This window comes from Mesoplodon bidens (assembly GCF_964165515.1).
Source record: "Mesoplodon bidens genome assembly, chromosome: 2".
NCBI classification, from domain to species: domain Eukaryota; kingdom Metazoa; phylum Chordata; class Mammalia; order Artiodactyla; family Ziphiidae; genus Mesoplodon; species Mesoplodon bidens.
The window spans coordinates 41,838,838-41,860,606 of record NC_138177.1 but is presented as its reverse complement, the minus strand read 5'-3'; the positions used below and the strand labels follow the sequence as shown (position 1 = coordinate 41,860,606).

The following is a 21,769-nucleotide window of genomic DNA, read 5'->3' as shown; positions in this document are numbered from 1 at the left end:
CCCTCTTTATGATTTTCTGTACTCTTTATGTTTCTGTCACTAAGCATGTCATCCTTGATTATCAGAAAAAATAGCATGTGTTTTAAAATTGGGGGTGGGGATGGGAGGCAGAGTGGCAAGCCAGTTGGAATTTGTTTCCATTTGCCCCACAAAAAGATGGTACTTGAGTTTTTAAAAAGGCCCTGGAGAAGCAGGGAGGGAAATTGAATTATATCGACTGGTTAACTCTTAGAAAAATGAATTAAAACTTAATAAATTGTGTTTTTAGAAGACAAATGATGAATTTATAATGATGATGATTGATAGGAAATAGATGGGTCATTGGCATTTTCTTTTTTTTGTAATAGGCATTATATAGTCATAGGGACCAAGCAGAAAAATGCATGTCATCCCAGGGGAGAGGTAATCTTGGGGAGGGGAGAGATTCTCCTCGTTCTAATTCTCAAAGAGAGATTCTCTTTGATGGTTTTCCATTCTGGTGACTGCTGGCACAGGACTCACTGTGTTGGTCTGTCTTGCCCAGTTGAGCTTGCCTTGGCTGTTAAATGGCTCTGTGGGGCACTGTCCAGCCTGGCCCCGCTCCAGTGCCTCTGAATCCAATTTTGCCGTCACTCACAGTTTTCTGGCTATTTCCTACCTCAGCGATGGTGGCTCAGCCAGCAGAGAGAAGTTGTGCAGAGAGTGTGCAGCCATTCCTGGCATCCATTCTGGAGGAGCTCATGGGACCGGTGAGCTCAGGATTCAGTGAAGTACGCTCACTCTTTGAAAAAGAAGTGGATGAACTTAACCAGAACTTTCAGACCACCAAAGACAGTGCCCAGCTAAAGGAGGTAGGATATGAAGCCAGGGAGTGGAGTGTGAATTGTCTGCCTGGGACTGCCTTTTTGTGGGTCTTTATCTGCATTCATTCATTCTTTCCTCCCTCCCTCCCTCTCTCCCTTCCTTCTTTCCTTCCTTCCATTCAGCTGCCCTTCCATCTATTCATCTAGCCTTTCTGCGATTCATTCAAACACATTATTCATTCATCCATTTATCCATCCATCTACCTGCTTTCCTTTATTAATGGTTTTCAAGTCGCAAAAATAATAACATGCTTGTATAAGGTAAACAATATACAAAAATACTTACATAAAGGCAAAATTAAAAACCATCACCCATACCCACCTAATTTTAGTCCGCCCCCAACTCCTAAGCCCTCTCCACTTCCAACTCCCAGAAATAACTAATAGTATGTGTTTTCACCTGCTTCTCCCTTGTTCATACAAATATATACACGTATATCCTCATTTATATAAATTCTGTTTGTTGGTTTGTTTGCTTCCAAAAGTATGGACTCATGATAAAAACCAATGTTTCTCAAAGTATGGTCCTTGGACCATCATCGTCATCATCATATGGCTGCTAAAATGTAAATTCTCAGGCCCCACTGATGATTTACCAGATCAGAAACTCTGGGGTAGGGCCCAGCAGTCTGTTTTAACAAGACGTCCAGAGGACTTGATGTATCCTAAAATTTGAGAATCACTGACAGACATAACTGGGCAGCTTTGTTTTACACTTGCCGTATCACGGTAGACATCCCTACAAGTCAGTGGATAAAACCAGACACCTGTTTCTTTCCCTTTCTTTTTTTTTTAATGCATACATACACAAAATTGTATATAAACAAGATCATTTGTAAATATTGAGGTTTCTTATTGTAGCCTTTTTTTGAACTTAACTTTACTCTCCCTCCTCCCCCCATATCCCCTCCCTCCACTCAAGAAACTAGTGTTAACAACTTAGCATATGTTGTTCTGTGCTTTTCTCCATGCTCATATAGCCTATAAAACACACACATTTTGTAGGCTATGTTTTTTTAGGTAGTTTGCTCTTAGAAAAATGGGATTATATTATATATACTGCTCTGCTTTTCAGTTTCTCATTCAAAAATACCTCGTGAAACAATTTTTAAGTTAACTGTTCTAGCTCTAAATCATTTTTTGTAATAACCTCATAATATTTCATGTATGAATACACCATGATTTATTCAATCATCCAAATGTTGCTAGCACCATGAGCAAAGCTGCAATAAATAATCTTGTTATATATATTCATTTACTTTGATGCTTTTATTTCTATGGGATAGATGTCTAGGACAGGATTGCTAGGTTGAAAGGTAGGAATATTTCTAATGTTAACTGATGTTTCCATTTGCTTCCCAAAAAAAGAATTAAAATTTTACAATTCTACCAATTGTACATGGCAGAGGACTTTCTCCTTTATATTCCCGTCAGCATTAGGGAATCACTTGTTTAACTTCTGCCAATCTTACAGGAGCAAAGTGGTAACCAATCGATTTTTCCTCTCCTGTCTGTTTAATTGATATTTAAAAAAATAGACACATTACAAATTATATGTCAAGGGGCAAGTTTGACAGCATGCTTTTGGTCATTAATTCTACTTCAGTGAGGTTCTCCAGAACTCACTTCTTAAAGGGAGTAATATTTTCCTTTTACAAGCACAATGAAAGTGGGCCCTTGTTAAATTCTCTTTTTTTCTTATAAATAACCAAGTTTCTGTATCTTTTTAAATTAATTAATTAATTAATATTTATTTTTGGCTATGTTGAGTGTTCGTTGCTGCACGCAGACTTTCTCTAGTTGTGGTGAGCAGGGGCTACTCTTTGTTGCAGAGGATGGGCTCTAGGCACACGGGCTTCAGTAGTTGTGGCATGCAAGCTCAGTAGTTGTGGCTCATGGGCTCTAGCATGCAGGCTTAGTAGTCGTGGCGTGTCCCCTGCATTGGCAGGCGGATTTTTAACCACTGAGCCACCAGGGAAGTCCCCTTGTTAAATTCTTGTTTAGAGAAATCTAGAACTCCAGATTTATCTCTTTTCTGTGACCTGAAACTCAGACAGCACATCCTGTATTATTCACAATCACCCTGTTACTGTGTTACTCCCCAGTTCTCCCTAGGCCTCCATTTTCAGCACCTTTCTTTCTGTCTTCTTTTTCTCCATCCACCCTCCTGTTTATTCTAGATCTCCAATATTCAATTTTAAAATTACTTTTAAATAAGCTTTGAAAATAAGATGCATTCTGTTGGCAAAAACACTCATAGTGTAAGACTATGTTGATAATACTTGAGGTCCTTAGTGGATGAGGTCAGTTGCTGTCCTCTTGCTGGAAGTCGTATGGCCTCATCGATCAAGTTATCACTTGTACAAACTAGAGGAGGGGGGACCTCAGGTTTTAAAACTGGATACCTCTTCTAGGCTAGGCCTCTTCCTATCTCACCTGCCTCCCCATCCACTAGCAGAGGGAAGCCCTTGGGCACTGACAGAGCCTCAGAGAACTGTGGGGACTCTGGCTTTACTCTTAGAGTCCAGGGGGCATCCTGAACTCCCTGGGATTTTCTGAGAGGGATGTCACTCATTAAAGAAGCCTTTGGAGGCTTGTGAGCCAACAGCAGTTCTATGTGCCAAAGAGCCTTCCTGAACTCTTGAGCTCTGGAAGTGGGTACTTGGAGTCCATCAAGAGCTTGACAAGACTGAGCCCCACTGAATGCGGCCCTGGGAGCTTCCATCGTCTAGTTGGTTCTTCTACCAATCTCTATCCTAGCAATAGAGCTGCCCTAAGGACCCATCCAAGAATGGAAATAAGACAATGAAGATGTCATAGATATAGTGATCTGAGAAGTGATTCAGTCTAATAACGTGTGATTGTTTAGAATTTATGTAATATGTAATAGTCATGTAATATAGTTCCTAAGTCTGAAGGTGTGTAATTTTTCCCTTCACCAAAATGCAGCATCTAGACCGGCTTATGAATCTTCCATTGGATTCCGTGAAGATGGAACCTTGTTATAGTAAAGTCAACCTGCTTCAGGAGCACCTGCAGGATCTCAAGACCCGCTTCAGATTCCCCCACATTGACCTGGTGGTCCAGAGGACGCAGAACTACATGCAAGAGGTAGGGGCGGTGAGGTCGTCCATGTGGATGAGGATGGGGGAGCAGAGAAACAAGTGTGGCAAATGAGACAGGTGTACTAGTGTAGCTCAGGGAAATGAGGCCCCTTTCTTTAGTCAGCATGTTGAGTGAGGACATATTTTGTGCTGTTCCAGCTGGCTCATCTTTCTTCCATGTTGATGAGCATCATAAGGAAGAGATATCTCAGGGAAATAAAGTAACATTAATTGATAATTACTTGATTTGTCAAATCAGTGCTATTAATGTAGGCTGGAGATTAGAATCATCTGGGAGCTTTTAAGAAATACTGATGTCTAGGCCACACCCCCAGTGATTTTGATATTATCTTTTTGGTAATTAAAAAAAAATTTCTTCCACTCCCATCCCTACTGCTTTTAATATGCAACCAGGATGGAGAACCAGTGGCTTGAATCAATTCCCTAACCTAGTTAAAAGTAAATCAATCCATCAGTCGATCACAGCTTTAAATTTGGATTTCTTGGGTCTCCTTGACAGGTTCCTTTTTTTCCCACAAGAAACTTTTTCTCCAGGGCAGGAGTGAACAGCCCAAACTCGTTCCATATTCTAATGCTTTCTAAATGAAGGAAGGGTGTGATCATTGAAGCCGTTAAGAGCACAATTCTACTTCACAAATGTTCGAAGGGAGCTTCCTGTGGGTTGGACACTGTGCCAGATTCCACTCTGGGGAGCTGATAGCGAGACAGATTCTTAGATAAATTCGCTACAGCGTTGAAAGTGCCGAGAGAAAGGTATTGTGTTGGATGCTTTTGGATCACAGGCTTGGGGAAGAAAGGAGATTTTTCTTCTTAAAAGTTATAGGCAGGATTAAGTGGCACACTTTATTATCTAACCTCTGAGTTGTGAGGGATTAAAGACAGACAAGGAACAAAATAGGTCAACGGTTTGACTGAAGTCCCTTTGATAGTACTGGACCCTGGTGAAACAGGTACAGGCACAAGTGCAGAGAATAAGAAATCTGAACTACTTCCGTTCCCTAACCCATGAGCATGTCAGCCACGGTCTCCACTGAGCTCTGACCCTGCCTCCCTTCCCAGCCTGGCAGAGAAAGGAAGAGAAGTAGGGTGGGAGGCTGGGAAATGGAGCGAGAGATGTGCTGGCATGGTTTACCTCCGTCTGAAAGTGCAGGTGCAGAACTAAAGGGCCACCTCATTTCATTAAGCCCTGACCACAGGCACCAGAGAACACAGGAGGGGGATGACCACAGGAAATGATGATATCCTCAACCCCACGGTCTTGGGTTTCCCAGTTAAGGGTGGAAGGAGAAGAGATGAGAAGAAAAGATACATACATGTGTACATACATGCATAGGGGTGTGTGTGTGTGTGTGTGTGTGTGTGCGCGCGCGCGCGCGCTTCCCAGCCTCTTACTGATGCCACTGTGGCCATGGGCCTATGCATCTCACAATCCATGTAGTGGGATGAGGACCTGTTGCCCTGGGTCACCCACAGGGTAGTGACCATCTTTGGTGGTCATCGTCTCCTTCTCTCCAAGTTGATTTAGACTTGGAGAGGGTAGTGATCCCAGCCTGTAACTGCGGTCTCTTTCTGTGTTGCTTTTGGTTTCTAGCTAATGGAGAATGCGGTATTCACTTTTGAGCAGTTACTTTCCCCACATCTCCAAGGAGAGGCCTCCAAAACCACAGTCGCCATCGAGAAGGTTAAGCTCCGAGTCTTAAAGGTAAAATTGTTCTCTCATTTGTAGGAAGCACGAAGCAAGAATGTGACCCATTTGTTTTGTTAAGTGGAAAATACCAAGTTCTCTGTTTCACTTGCCTCGCCTTTTACAAATCTTTCCCCTTCTCTTTCCTGCCTGAGACACCCGTGACTATCACCTAGCAGCAGTTCCACCACAACTTTCATGCCTATTCTGCCATCTAGTGGCTACTTTAGGGACCACAGGTCCTCAGCATCATTGTCACTTGCTCAGCCAGAAGTGACGTGTCCAGGCTTACTTGCATAGCAATTGGACTTGATATTTATTGGCTATCCACTATAAGCAAAGGATTGTGATAGGTATTGCATGGAATATAAAAATAAGCAAGGCACACCCTCTTTCTTCGAGGAGTTTACAGTATAGTAAAACCTATTTAAATTAACCATCATGATACCTGCTTTATGAAATTGTTTTTTGCGGGGGGGGGGGTTGGTTTTTTTTTTTGTGGTACGTGGGCCGCTCACTGTTGTGGCCTCTCCCGTTGCGGAGCACAGGCTCCGGATGCACAGGCCCCGGATGCACAGGCCCAGCGGCCATGGCTCCGGACGCACAGGCTCAGCGGCATGTGGGATCTTCCCGGACCGGGGCACGAACCCGTGTCCCCTGCATCGGCAGGCGGACTCTCAACCACTGCACCACCAGGGAAGCCCATGAAATTGTTTTAAATGTGCTTCATGCATAAGTGTATATTAAAATGGCTGTAATAATAGGAGCTTACCTATATAGGTCATATCTTTAAGCTTTTTTAAAAACAACCTGGACTTCCCGGGTGGTACAGTGGTTAAGAACCCGCCTGCCAACGCAGGGGACACAGGTTCGATCCCTGGCCCAGGAAGATCCCACATGCTGCGGAGCAACTAAATCCCTGCACCACAACTACTGAGCCTGTGCTCTAGAGCCCACGAGCCATAACTACTGAGCCCACGTGCCACAACTGCTGAAGCCTGTGCGCCTAGAGCCCATGCTCTGCAGCAAGAGAAGTCACTGCAATGAGAAGCCCACGCACCACAACGAAGAGTGACCCCTTTTGCCGCAACTAGAGAAAGCCCTCGCGCAACAACAAAGACCCAGCGCAGCCAAGATAAATTTTTTTAAAAACCTGTTTCATTTGATCCTCTCAAGAACTTGTGAGATCATTGGAATATGTCTCCATTGTAGAGATGAGGAAACTGACTTCCTAAGATATCACATGACTTACATAAGCTCAACAGGCTAGTCCGTGGTGAGCTTAGAGCTAAAACTATCCCTAAGCCTAGTCCACTAATTTTTTATTACCTACTTCCCCTAAGCAGGGCTTTGGAACAGAAGATCGAAGTCTCACAGAGCCTAGGAGATGGTCCCTGAATTTCAGACCTGAACTTAATGCCTCACAGGCAGTAGGAAACTCTGGCAACCAAATCATTGAGATTAAAAGCAGTATTTGTCACGGTAACACACAAAATATTGAACCTGCCATTGAGAAAGAAAAGATAGTCCCAATGTCAATGCCACCTGCCACATCAACACAATTTTTACCTCTCAGGACAGTCCATCTCTTCCCTGGACACTTTTTTTTTTTTTTTTTTTTTTTTGTGGTACGCGGGCCTCTCACTGTTGTGGCCTCTCCCGTTGCGGAGCACAGGCTCCAGACGCGCAGGCTCAGCGGCCATGGCTCACGGGCCTAGTTGCTCCATGGCATGTGGAATCTTCCCAGACCAGGGCTCGAACCCGTGTCCCCTACATTGGCAGGCAGACTCTCAACCACTGCGCCACCAGGGAAGCCCCCTGGACACTTTTAACTACAAGAACATACTTCCTAATGCTAAGCCAAAGTTCTCACCACTGGCAATTCTAGTTCTACCCTCTTGGTTCATGTCCTTCTTCCACATGGTAGCCTCTGGTTGTTTGAATAGAGCTATGATTTTGCCCCAAGGTATTATCTCCAGTATAAATCTCTTTAACCATTCTTTATTTGGCCTGACCATTCTGCTCACATGCCTGTGACTATGCTCCAGTTTGTCTGTGCCTTCCCCACTTTAAAGCAACACCTAAAACCAAACCCTGGCCTCTAGGTTTGGATGTTCCACGTAGAACAGAGTGAATCATCATCTTTCCAGTTCCAGATACTGCACTTCTTTGGTTAACATGCCATGGTGCTAATGTAGCTGTGAGCCAGATGCTCTCTTTCCTTGTGGAAATCGTTACAACCTACCAATCCCACTTTCAGGATGTAGAGTGAAGGAAGGAGATGATCGTGACTCCCATGGACCAACTCAGGATGGGGTGATGAAATAGTAACTCATCCCCCAGTTCTGTCTTCAACTTTCTAACACAGACGTCCCTCTTTTTTTAATCTTACTTCAGTTTCCACATGTGTAAGAGGGGAGGGTAAGATGGGTCATTATCGGTCATAACCTTTACTTAGAGTGTGAGAGAATTGCACAGAATGATCTCTGAAACCTTGGAACACCACAAGGGTCCTCAGAAATTAGGGGGGGAAAGGGAGACGAAGTGAGTAGCTGAGTTTTCTGTGTAAGCAAAAGTGAACAGATTGTAATGTTGCTATTTAGCCTATGTTTCTATCTCTGTGTTGACAGCAATATGATTATGACAGCAGCACCGTCCGGAAGAGGATATTTCAAGAGGCGCTGGTTCAAATCACACTTCCCACCGCGCAGAAGGCACTGGCGTCCGTGTGCAAACCGGTAAGGGGATGGGTTACTCCAGAGCCTGCTGTTGTTGCCTACGAAGTTCAAGCAAATTTTTTTTGGTCATGATGTGCTTACAAACAGTATTTGACCAGGGAAGGGTCAACAAACTTTTCCAATAAATAGTCAGATAGTAAATATTTTAGGCTTCACGGCCATACTGTTTCTGTTACAATCACTCAGTTCTGCTGTTGTAGCACTGAAGCAGCCATAGGTTATACATACACAAATGGGCAGTCTGTGTTCCTATAATACTTTATTTACAAAAACAAGCAGCTGGCTGGATTTGCTGACCCTTGGACAAGACAAAATCTCAAAGGGTAATCATCAGAGTTTGAGCCAAGTGAAGAGTTGCCATAGAATGCCTGAGGATACCAGGGGTTCCTCATTATGGTGTGACTCATAGGTCCAACGTGTCCTCTGAAACTTGACCTCTACATCCATGAAGAGACCTTAAGTAACACGATTACAGAAGGCTATTTGTTCTGTTAAATCCAGTAATGTATGCTTACTGAAATCAATGAAACTGAAACCATTTAAAGCTGCCACGAACACTAGGCAACCAGTGACAGCCATGATTGTGAAGATGTGACTTAGTCTGTAGAGCAGGGTCATGGATGAGCCAACTGTGGAGGCTGGGTCAAGACCTGGGTTCAAGTCCCAGCTCCTCTGTGTATGAGCTCTGGGGCCTCGGGCAAGTCACTTTTCCTCTCTCTTGGCCTAGATTTCATCAAGAAAATGGAGATTATAATACTTTGCAGTATCCTTCTTAAGACTGAGAAGGCTAGGGTGATACAGTGAACATTTGATAAGTGCTTGCCATGTGCTTGGCACTTTGTATGGATTGTCTCCATGATACCCATGACAACCCTATGAGGAGGTGCTATTTATGTCTTCATTGCACAAATGAGGAAGCCTGAGGGGCTAAGTAATGGGCCCAAAGTCACAGAGCTGGGAACCACCAGAGTCTGAACCCAGATCCCACTGATAACATGGTATGTACTCAGAAAATGGTATTTACAACTGCCTTTACTACCGCTACATGATCTGTGAGCTGGGTACATTTGCAAGGCCGGCTCCCTCTTGGCACAAATGATAAAGAGCTTTTTAGAATTTAAAAAGGGCTTTTTGGCAACTTAGAGAGTCTCCAAGCATTGGAACATTACAATCCTTTGCAGGAGTTATTTTACTGCGGAAATTTCTTTGGTCATTTTTATATTCTGTAAATGCTGTTTTTCTTCAGAAAACCGTGGGCATTTCTAGTACCTGGCACTTATTTCTGAGGGTATATTTCTTTCATAGAAAAGGATTTGATCAAATCAGGGCAGTAAAGAATCTGTCTATATGATTGTCTCTTGCCTGATGTGGATAGAAAAGTCCAGCCATCCAAAGGATGACTCAGTCCACCTTGGACATGTCTGCATGCAGATGTTCTGCTTATTTTTCTTTTCCAATTCCAAAGGCAGTTCGGGGTCCTTGGAGCCACGTCCTCCCATGAGGGGAGAAGAGTAAGGAAAGTCCCCCTTCCAGTCTGCTCCCCTTTTTCCAGGAATCCGCAGAGTTGTACCCAATCTGTAAGAGGCTCTTGTGATTTTTAATCAAGAGAGACTGGTTTCAAGAGAAAGGCCCAGCGTTTTCAGTAATGAAGGATATTGTATCAGGGTCAAGAAATTTTAAAACATCTGGATTTACAGAATAAATAAATTAGGGGAGCATCTGCTTCAGAGAAGGATTCTCTATTTTACTCAAGTGTGTTTCCCTTGGTCCTTTAAGTCACAGCTTCCAAGATCTGCGGTACTCAACCCAAGCTGTACCTTAGAATTGCCTGGGGAGATTTTTTTTTTTTAATTCTGATTCTCCCAGACCCACCCTCAGGGATTCCAATTTAATGGATCCAGGGAATTAAATATATGTCACAGTTTGATCAATTCAGTATAGAAGACCTGTTTTGTAAAGTTGTACGCATCACAATAAGTTCCCCTAGAAATGATTCCTCTCTGCAGAATTATTTAGCTGGTTGAAAGTTTAAAGGTCTACTGTTTATTTACTCAGCAAACATATATAAAATATGTATCAAATACGATCCAGGCGCTGTGCCAGGACAGTGTCCCTGCTGTCCTGGGGTTCACAGCCTAGAGGCAGGAGACAGGTACACAGTGGACTTTGTGATGAGCACAGCAGAAGCCTTGTGGGGAAGAGTGATAGCAGAATTCAGAGGAGGGTGCCCAACTCTGCCTAGGGGGGCAGAGAGGACTTCCCAGAGTCGTGTTTTCACCCAGTCCTGAGGGATGAATAACAGTCAGGGGACTAAGGAGCGGAAGACCACATGGGGAGATGAAAGGTGTTGCAGACATGAGCCTGTGCCCCTCATTTTGCAGAGGTAGAGGGAGGCGCAGAGCGGTGACCTGGCTTGCCTAGTGCCCCACAGCTAGTCCAGGGCAGTGTCCAGTTCCTGGGCAATGCTCTTCCCATGTGGCACTTTTCTGTGTGTCTGTTCTGTCTCACAGACCCTCTTGAGGTCATGGAAGCTCATGTCTCTTCAGTCCTGTGGCTTTCCCTAGGGTGGGTATAAAGGGGTCCCATTATTACCCACTGTGATCTGGTCTGGGGCTACAGACCCCCAAGTCCTAGCACTGAGAGTTGTCTGAATATGGTGGCTTCTGATCACCTGCTGTAAATCTTCTCCCTCCAGGCAAAAGGCATTGAATCCCACTGCTAAGTCCCTGGCTCTCTAAGAACCAGGTGTCAGGAGCCCTCCTCCAGCACCATCAGGTATAAGGATTACTGAGTTAATCACTAGGATATAATTTAGTTCATTTTGATCCACGACTTGACCTCATACCAATAACAGGCAAGCCAGGTGGAGACTCTTGGAAAGCAGGAAGTGTTAAAGGATTTCGCATGATGCCTGGATTGCCTTAGATAGAATCAGTGAGTTCCAGGGCCAGTTGGAGGGAAAGAGGAGAACATTTCTGAAGAGTCCTTGACTAGAGATTCTCCACACCTGAAAAGGGGTCCCATCCTAAGAGAGTTAAACATACCTCTACTCTAGGCCCCAGCAATCTCACTTCTAGGTGAGACACTCAAGATAAATAAGTCCTAAATCCACAAAATCATGCATAAGAATATTCATAGCAGTTATGTACATAGCAGTCAATATCCATCAATAGGAGTATAGATAAACAATTTTAGTTTACCCATGAGTGCCATTTATCAATAAAAAGGAATGAGCTACTGCTACATGTGGAAACATGGATGAATCTCAAAAAACAAACACAAAAAAAGAATATAGGATTCCATTTATGTAATTTTAAAGAACAAGAAAAACTAATCTATTGTGATAGATACAAGCTCAGTGCTTATCTCTTGGGGTGGGAGGAGTGTAGACTAGAAAAGGGTATGAGGGTGATGGAAGTGTTTTCTGTCTTGATCTGGGTTATGGTTACATGAGTATATTTATACATTTAAAATCATTGAGCTGGGCCTCCCTGGTGGCGCAGTGGTTGGGAGTCCGCCTGCCGATGCAGGGGATACGGGTTCGTGCCCCGGTCTGGGAGGATCCCATATGCCGCGGAGCGGCTGGGCCCGTGAGCCATGGCCGCTGGGCCTGCGCGTCCGGGGCCTGTGCTCCGCAACGGGAGAGGCCGCAACAGTGAGAGGCCCGCGTACTACAAAAAAAAAAAAAAAAAAAAAATCATTGAGCTGTACTTTTAAAATATGTGCATTTTTCTGGGTATAACTTATACCTTAGTAAATTACTTTTGGCATTTAAAAAAAAAAAAGCAGAAGCAGAAGAGGGAGGAAATGTTTTGGTTATGATAAAAAAAAAGGAGGGCCCCAGACCCACTGACAAGGCCTTGAGATGATCACAATCTCTGGTGTCTGCCCCTCGAAGGGCATAGAGCATGTCCCCAGTACAGGGAATGGTGCCTGCGGAAAGGGAAGGGGAATGACCAATGCATCACACTCCAAGGGGGGGGATCACAAGTCACAGCCGTCCTTTCCATAGCTCCTCTGAGAACTGGCATCTCATGCTTTGTCCCCTTTGTCTTCTTATCTCTTCCTCTACAGGAGCTTCAGAAATATGAGCAGTTCATCTTTGCAGATCACACCCATATGATCCATGTTGAAAATGTCTATGAGGAGATTTTACATCAGATCCTCCTTGATGAAACTCTGAAAGGTAAGGAAGCTTTCCCTGGTGCTGGAGAAAGCTCTAGATAGAGGGGAGTACCCCTGAGTGGACCCTGGGAGGCCAGCTAGATTTTATCAACAGGAATGAAAGGGGAAGAGGAAATTGACATGAGGAGCTGGGGAGACAGAGAACAGGGGCAGAAGGGACGTCCCCTGAGCAGTCATGATTTGTCTCATACTCCACTGGCCCGTTAGATATTATTTCTCTTTCAATCCAGAGAAGGACTCTGTGAGATGAGATTTTTAAGCTTCATTTTTCAGATGAGAAAACTAAGGCTTAGAGAGATTAAACCCAGGGTGTCTCATGAACAGCTATCTTCCTCCAGCTGTTGCAGACAGAACAGAGGAAAAAGGGCTCTCTTCTTAGCCACAGGCTCACAACCCCTCCCGAGCCTGGAGGGGGTGATTCAGTCGCAGGGCTTCCCAGCTGCTCTGCTCTCAGCACATTCCCCACCTCCGCTCAGCTGGACAGAAAGACACTGGGCGACGACTCCGTCCTCTGTGAGTCTTGTTAAGACTCTAGCACCCAGTGTCCCATGGAATCAGTCCTTGTTTGGGATAGGAGTGTAGATAGGAAAACTTGGATAGAAATAGGCTGGAGAGGGCCATCGCTAAAACTATAGGCCTGAGACGTATATCTGGTCTCCACAAAGAGCATCACCAAAACCCCTCCACAAAGAAAGCTGGCCAAGCACAAGCCCCAGGTCCAAGTAGCTCCTCCAGTGAGACAAGGAGTATAAAGACGTCAGCACAGTATCTGCACAAAGAAAGGGCTCAGTCAAGGCCACTGCTAGTCCACCTTTGGGCAAATTAGAGAAAGGCTCCCTTCCTCCAGACGCCTGACTGCTCTCTGTCAAAAAATTGTCACGATATACTGATTTGGTTCGAGCAGGACATGCTACTGCTGCCTGCTGGAAAATTACTACGCTGAATACCCACATCTATGCTGTCTCTGATGTGAATGGCACCCCCTTGGGTGTGAGATCACTGGGCACTGTACAACCTGCACAGCCAGAGGTGGAGGCTGATTGTCATAAATGTCAGCTACTGGTTGTTATTGTTAATTTGACTCCTCTCAAGGCCTCTAGGGCTGAGTTAGAGGTACATAGGCCTTCAGTTTGGACACTGCAGATCAACAGAGCTCTGTCTGCATGCTCAGTACTGAGGACCCATTACACTTTCAGGACTGGACTTTGAGTAAAAGCAGAGAAAGTTAAGGCCTGTTCTGCCCTAAAGGAGTTCAGTCAAAGTAGGCAAACCGGAGCCACACATACTAGCAGCTAATGAAATGTGATAGGGACCTCCATGGGTGATACAGGTCATGCTGTTATAGATTTGAGCTCCTTGAAAGCCAAGGCCATATTTTATTCATCTTTGGATTCTCAGAGTCTGTCCCATAGTTGATGTCCAGTCAATGTGTGCTGTCTGAAGAAGTAAATGAGTGAAGGAATGAATGAATGAACATTACAGAGGTTCAGGGTTTGGCACGAGTTTGTAGGCTCTGGTCTTCGGGGAAGACCACCTGGAAGAGGGTGGATATAAGCTGGAACTTGAAATTGGGAAATGTTGATGGCCAGAAAAGCTGAGAGGGGAGTTTGGCTTCTGGATAAAAATCAGAAAATCCGGGTTGGCCAGGGCAGAGTATTAACATTATGTTTTGTTTTCTGGTATCCCTCAGTGATAAAGGAAGCTGCTATCCTGAAGAAACACAATTTATTTGAAGACAACATGGCCTTGCCCAGTGAAAGCGTGTCCAGCTTAACTGATCTAAAAACTCCTGCAGGGTCAAACCAGGCCAGCCCTGCCAGGAGAGCCTCAGCCATTCTGCCAGAAGTTCCAGATAGTGAGATCCTGAGTAACGAGGTATTCCAGGAGTCAGGGGAAAAGAAACAGCCAGGGGTCCCTAGTCCATTGGCCAAAGGAGAAAGCCTTTGTTTCCCTGTGCCCAGCCCGACCCCAGATGGGGACGGGCAGATCATCATTTCAAGCACAGATGACCCTGTTGTGAATCCTGTGGCTGCAGAAGACACAGCAGGAGCCCTGGGCAAACACTCCTCAGAGCTGGAGTTTGGAGAGACTCATGAGGGCCAAGAGCCCACCCAGGAAAAGCCAGAGCCCACCTCCGCCTTGGGCTCCTTGAAAGAGCTCAGAAATTTGTTGACGGTGACCACTGAAGTACCAGCGGAATCTGCCACGCCTGAGATCGAAAAAGATACAAGTAAGGAGACCCTTGTTCCCCAAGAAATTGAAAAAGAAGAGGAAACGACCCAAATCTACACAGAGACCAATCAAGCAGCTGCCTGTAGTCAGGTCAACAGCGAAGAAAGTGAGGTCAGTGAGAGGGAGGCCCATCCTCCCTCTCCCGAGGCTGAGGCTGGTGGGGTAGAGTTGGGGGCATCTCCAGAGGCTCAGCCAGCCTGGGGGTTGCTCAGCGAGGGCGCCAGGGGCCCAGGCCCCTTAGAGGAGCCAGCGGAGGCCGGGGAGCCCACGGAGAGGGAGCTCACGGCGGGGTCTTCCGGACTGGACGCCCTTGAAGGAGGAGGGCCCAGGTGCGCTGTGGAGGCTGAGGCTATGCCCCAAGAAGTTTGCAAGTTAAGTTCTGACCCCGTCAGCCCCAGTGAGAGCCAGGTTTCTCTGGAAGAAGAGGCGGTGGGAGGGAGTCGCAGCACAGCCCAGGCTACCGCTAGCGTGGAGGCAAAGGAGAGTAAGGCCACCCGCGTTCACGAGTGTCAGTGGGTGGTTGAGAGTGACGCAGACACCTATAGCCTAGATTCACAGAGAGAAGATCCCCCAGCGCAGCCCTCGGAGGAGTGAAAGGGACAATTTGCCAAAAGTCTTTCTTTGAACAAACTCAGCCAAAAGGATACAGCTCAAGGATACACTTAGGGGTTGCCTGCAGTTTGTTACCAGAACAAAAAGAAAACAAAATTATGAAGTACTTCCTTAATTTGTGTAATGAAGGTAGAGGGAATGCGCGTAGAGCATGAGCGCTGAGGCAAACCTTTGTGCAGTGGAACTGTTCTGCCATGAATTACTGCTTTAGCATTTTGACAGGAATTACAAAGGTAACGGAGTGTGTGGGGTGAGAGGCAGCTGAGGGTGTCCCGGGAGGGAGGGTGCTGCGGAGAAGACAGTCGGAGCGTTCTGCACATTCTCTTCTAATGCACTTCAAGGCTTCTGAATTGTTTGTAAGAATGCAAAGGCATGCAGTAAATGCAGCTTCACCGTCTGCTTACTATACCAGCCTCACGGTCTCTTAAGGACTCAGCATTCGTCCACATTCAGGCTGCAAGAAAGGGAGGTGGTGAACGTCAGTCCCCCCTGCTGTGTGCAGCCCCACAGAGCCTGAGAGATCATGCCCGAGACATCTCAGGGGAAGCTGAGCAGAAACGGAGGAAGGTTGTGGTCTGTGCAGCTGTCTGGGCCTCTTCCCAATTGTGCTATCAATTTCTTACTAATTAATCTTGTTAATTCTTATAAATTAATCACTTTCTAGAGAAAATCAGATGAGACAAGGAAATTTCCTGGGCATGTTTAAGCCTGAAAACATTCCAAATTAGCCTTAGACTGTGCAGAGAAAGAGCTTAGCTGAATTATCGAGCATAAAGCCTACCAATTAAACAGACATCATTTGAACAGCTATTCTAGGCCACATGCTGTGTTAGGCACAGTCACAACAACAACAAAAAAAGAAAGAAAAAAATGAAAAGATAAGGTGCTTGTCTAGTATAAATTAAAAGGACCAAAGGAATTTAATCTAAAAGGAAAAATATGACAACTTTCTGTCTTTCCATTGAAACAGTCCTGGTTTCTTCTCAGGAGGGAATGAAGTGAATAAAATGAATTTAAAAAGAAAGAAAGAAGAAAAGAGGGAAAGAAAAGGGAACGAGAAAGGAAGAAGGAGAGAGAGAGAAAAAAACCAAGCTATAGATCATTAAATTCCAAAGATGTTACCAGAAATGGAAATTATTTGTTCAGTTGTTCGGCAAGTTGAATCTTGTTATGTCCCAGGTGCTGGGATACTGTGTTGGAAATGACTGCTCCTTTCTCCCAGAGCTTACACTTCAATGGAAATAGACGGAAATACGTCTTCTAAATGGATCTTGACCTTTTCCTGTTAATGTTAAAGGTGGAATGGACTTACTTGTAAAAGATTAAAAAGATGTGTCCTCTTGTCCTTCAGAAAAATACCAGATCATTTCCTGAAAGCTTTAGTCCCAGTTCCACATCTTGAAGTTTCCTTCCACAAATTTTAATATTAGATCCCAAGCTCTTGTCCTAAGAGCTTGTTCTGATCATCAGCAGCAAGTAGTTTATATCAGTTTTTTAAAGAATGTGTCCCATAGTTTGACCATTTAACCAGGAATTAAAATGTCTCCCTCTCCACCTCTCCATGAAGAATTGCTTGGATTTCTAGGTCATAAGGGATGAAAAATAATCAGTATCAGTATACTCTCATATTGAATTGTTTCAACTTCTTTTGCAGTGTTTAGATCCTCACGTTTGTGAAGGATCTCATCGTAGGTAAGGAAGGTGGAGGTCACTCCTCCCCTGGTCCCCGCGGTGCCCGTGCTCACTCATGTCCTTGCGTTTGGCTCAGAATATTACAATTATGTTTACTTCCTGTCTCTCCAGGGGCTCCTTCCTTCAAGGACAGACACTAGGGTTTAGTCATCCTGTGTACTTCCTGCACACACAGCCTTGAATAATGGCTCCCTGCCTTCTCAAGTCCCTTGAATATCCCTAGTGCCTAACAAGGAACTGCTTGTGTCCCGCTGCTCAGGAAATGTGAGAACTGATCACCCACCACACCGCTGTGCCGGGGCTATTTGGGGCTTGCTGTCAGGCAAGGAGATGTTTTTACTTGGGCTTTCTGCCCTTGGGGAGTCTTCTCTTAAATCAAGTCCAAAGTCCAAGGGGCAGGTGGCCAGATGGTCCGATGTGCTGCCCAGTAAGGCCAGGAGCCAAAGGAGCAGTACCCAGCCTCGCCAAGGAGTGCCCTTCTCTCCGGGAGAATTGTGACAAGCAAGCGAGGAGGTCAGGGCCCAGGCTGAGCCCACACCGGAGCTTCCCAGCTTCCTCCCTTTGCTCACTTCGGGGCTTTTGGCGCACCTTGGAAAGCTAAGAGGTTTTTCCAACCCTAAATGAGAGTACCTGTCACTTCATTGGATGGATGAACATCAGTCAGTGCCCTCCCTTTACCCATCCGTAGACCAGAGGCGACCAGACACCAAGTGGAAGGATGTAGCTGAGAACACAAGGAATTTTTCTGTACATATTTCACAAAAGACGAGTCCACTAGATTAAGTCCGATGATTGTTCCCTTTGAAGATGGAACAGTAAATTAAAGTGCATTAAAATTTCCTTATTTGTTTTAACATGTTGAGTGGAATAGCTTCATAGTACCATGAGTTTGTCTTGCTTTTAATACAGACTTATCTGTATTGCTTCAGTGGTTTCCAGGTTGGAGCAAGGTTATTGTGATTTAAATGAGCAGCGCGAAAAGCCTCTGCAGGCTGCTCTGGGGATCTCTCTTATGGGCAAATCATTTGAAATGCATGAAACCTCAAGACATGGTCTTCAGCAAAAATTCCATGACTTTAGTTATGTTACTATTGACTTTTCACAAAGAAAGAATATTTTCCTTGAAAAATAATTAGCTTGTCATTTTTTTCCTTTGCAGCTTAAAGACAGTAGTGCCTTGCATTATGCAGAGTAAACTCCTTTCAAAAAAAAAAAAAACGTATTTTAGAGACCACAAGGATAAGGTTCCAGTTTGTCCAAAAGCTTTATAAAGAGGCTGAGTGTGAAGAACTACAGGTCTTCAGGCTCAATCTTCTACATTTTATTACAGAGATTCTCAAGTCTGGTTTTGTAACCCTCAGATTGGAGCTAGTGATTTCAAAGGGTTCCACAATTCTCTCAGACAAGTGATTTTATTTCTTTATAAAAAGCGATAAGTGATATATGCTACATAGCAATTTTAATTTGGGGAAGAGAAGGACATCACTGACTAAAACAATAATACGATTTCACTAGGTAAAAAAGTTGGCTACATGTGCCTTCTTACTTTACCATAAACAAATGGGTTTTACGATTTGCCTTCTGAAGTCTGCAACCTCAGCAAAGAAATCTACACTGTGGATTGATTTTTCTGGTCACTATAGAAAGTATATAAACTTAAAACACTTTGTAACGACATATTTACCCTGCCAAGTGCCTATATTGCAATAAAATGTTTGTCCTTGAAGAAGTGTCCAATGTCATATTTATTTGGAATGGGGCTAGTTTCATCTTTGAAGCATAGGTCATACTTGAGCTGGGAGAAGGAGTCCTCAGAGACAGAGAGGTGAGTCACTGTTGCTGTATCATGGAACTTTTTACTTTTCTGTCATCAGGAAAGAAGCCACAGGGAAGTCACTTAATGTCAGTTGTAATTATGCTTTTAAAATGCATATGCTGATTTCTCTAGGAGTTGGATTACGTCTATAATACAGCCATGGGCAATTATTCTTGATGTAATTGAAATGCTGTTCAAACAAATTTGTTTTCAATGGGCAACACTGAGCAAAATATTTATTCTTTCTATAATTATAATTAAAACAATATTTACTCACCAATATCCACAGTTGCTCATTCATCCATAAATTCATTCATCCAAAAAACAATGATTGTGTATGCAGGCGCTCTAGTGAGTGCTGGAGAAAGAACAACTCTCAACCTTTGCCACAGGCTCCCCTTTGTCAAGAATATCTGTCCCTCCCTTCCCCACCTGACCAATTCCCACTACTTCTCCTGTAAGAGTCAGTACAAGTCAGGCCGGTTTCCCCATCCCGCTCCCACCCCCAATAACACTTTGCTGAACTCTCAGCCAAATGTACTTGCTCACTTCTGCTCATCTCCTCTCACTGCTGCAGCCATATACCCGTCCTGTGCCTTGGGGCAGGGACCCTGCCTTTAATCTTTGAATCGTTAGCACAGCATAGGTGCCTGCATATAGCAAGTGCTCAAGTGTTGAATAAATGAATGAATATCCCCAATCCCAGATGTAAGAGGCAAGTGGAGATATAGCTGGTGATCCCTTAGCACATAATAAGGATCTGTGATACTGGGAAGTTTACCCACCCTCAGTCTACTTAGATAGTTCTGTTTTAGTGATGGGACTTGATCATGGGTTTTTGCACACCCATCCCTCTTGTGAGGGAGCATCAGAGCCAAGTTGCCCCCAAATCAAGCTAGCTACTATGAACCACCTCCTAGTTTTCAGGAAAGTAGCCTCCACTGGGTTTTCCTGAGGTCCCTATGAGGTCAACAATGCAAAAAGTTTAAGAAGTTTACCATTGAATGGCATCCAAATCTGTGAAGCATGAGCAAATGCCTGAGAATTAATGGACAGCATCTTCCTTCTAGCAAGCCCTCTTCTTGAGGATGGCCAAGGAGCAGGGAAGAAGATGTGGTCCCTGATTTGGGGGAATTCAGTCCAGCTGGGAAATCTAGGAAGAAAACGGTGGTTCTGCAAGAAGAGGAAGAAGGGTTCTGGCAGCAGAAGTGGCAGCTGAGGACTCTACTCAAGAAATTGCAGGTTTGATTGTTGAACCTATTACCGTTTGCCCTTTGTTTCTTGCCTCTTTTATTTCTTCTCTGTCATGAGCTACAATCCAAAATCCAGCTGCCTACAGATACCCTGAAGAAAATTTTTATCGAGATTGCTATCTATTAGTCTCTACACACTTTTCCCAGGAACCTTGAGTCCTCTGTGGAAGCTGTTCCAGACCTTCTGCAGATCCAGTTGTGTTTTTCCCCCTCTGGTCTCCACACAAAGGGGTATGCATATGTAGTAGTGAGACCTCTCCTTGTATTAGCAATTCCAAGTGTAACTGTTGGGGTAGGAAAGTGGGTTTATGTGTTGGAGAATTTCTACAAGGCATTGGGGTGATTTTGAAGCTAAGAGCTGACGTCTCCTAGTAAGACTTCAACACCTCCACTCCCTGCCTCACCCTCCTTTGTGCTCCTGCCTGAATCACGTGGGGGACAGTTTTTTCTGCACAGTTTGAGAGGGATCGTGTGAGGGAAAATGAAGGTATTTTCATTTCTGTCTGCTGGATGCTTCAAGTTTTGAACCTTAAATTTTTGATTCAGATTTTAGAGTAAATGATGTTTTCCGTGTACTGACAGGATTCATTCATGGATTAATTTTTTTCAAAAAATATTTATCGATATCTGCTAATGTGCCATGGACTCTGCCAGACCCTGGGAATACTGATGAACAAAACAATCAGCCCCTGCCAGCACTACCTTCAGTTTGGGGGTTATCTTTTCTGCACTGAAATTTTCAATTATTCCATGTAAGGAATACTCTTAATATTCATGAACCTTTCTGCCTTTCAGATCACAATTTAGAATTCTTCACGAAGTTTGCTTATAAACTTGGTTTACTTGCTTTGAAGTCCTTTATGAGAAAATTGTATGGCTGTCAACGTATTGTGTGAACTTGGGCTAGCCACTTAACCTTTATAAGAATTAGTTTGTTTGTGAAATGGGAATAATAGCACCCAATCACAAGGTTATTGTCAGGATTAAAAGAGATAATGTGCGTTTAAGCACAATGAATAAAAGGAGCCTCAAAGAAGTTAAGCAACTTCTGAAGGTTACACAGCTAGTAACTAGTTGAACCAGGTGTATAATTTAGCAATCTCTACAAAATGAAACCACTCCAAAACTCAGTGGATTAAAGCAGTAAGCATTTATTATTGCTCAGAAGTCTATGGGTCAAACACCAGGTAGACGGCTCTTCTCATCCTGGCTGGCTCTCTCAACATGTGTGGGAGGTGACTGGCTGTATGTTGGTGGAGCCTATCCATTGCTGGGCAACTGGGCTCTGCTCCGTGGGGTTTCTCATCTTTCAGCAGGCTGGTTCAGGCGCATTCCTGTTGCAGTAGCCAGGAAAAGAGAGGGAGAGAAGGAAAGAGAGAGAGAGGCAAAAAGCTTCCTGAGACCTGGGCTCAGAACTGGTGCAACATCACTTCTGCCATATTCTATTGGCCAAAAAGTCACAAGGCTGGGCGAGATTCAGAGATGGAAGAGCTGCAAAGTCACACACTGCATTGGGCAAGAGTTCAGGGGAGCCATTAACTGGGGCATCAGTGCAACCAGCCTGCCTCACCAGGATTCAGATGACTTCTG

At 44.5% G+C, this 21,769-nt stretch overlaps 1 protein-coding gene across 1 annotated transcript in view; it reads left to right on the top strand.

The window, feature by feature from the left end:
* Positions 1 to 18,839, top strand: part of NIBAN1 (niban apoptosis regulator 1) — a 160,627-nt gene extending 141,788 nt beyond the window's left edge. The window contains exons 9-14 of the mRNA XM_081223507.1: positions 643 to 830; positions 3,792 to 3,953; positions 5,559 to 5,669; positions 8,282 to 8,389; positions 12,464 to 12,575; positions 14,265 to 18,839. Of these exons, the coding sequence (XP_081079633.1) occupies positions 643 to 830; positions 3,792 to 3,953; positions 5,559 to 5,669; positions 8,282 to 8,389; positions 12,464 to 12,575; positions 14,265 to 15,400 (1,817 nt within the window). The 3' untranslated portion in view covers positions 15,401 to 18,839. The remainder of the gene's footprint in view (positions 1 to 642; positions 831 to 3,791; positions 3,954 to 5,558; positions 5,670 to 8,281; positions 8,390 to 12,463; positions 12,576 to 14,264) is intronic.
* Positions 18,840 to 21,769: the final 2,930 nt, after the last annotated feature.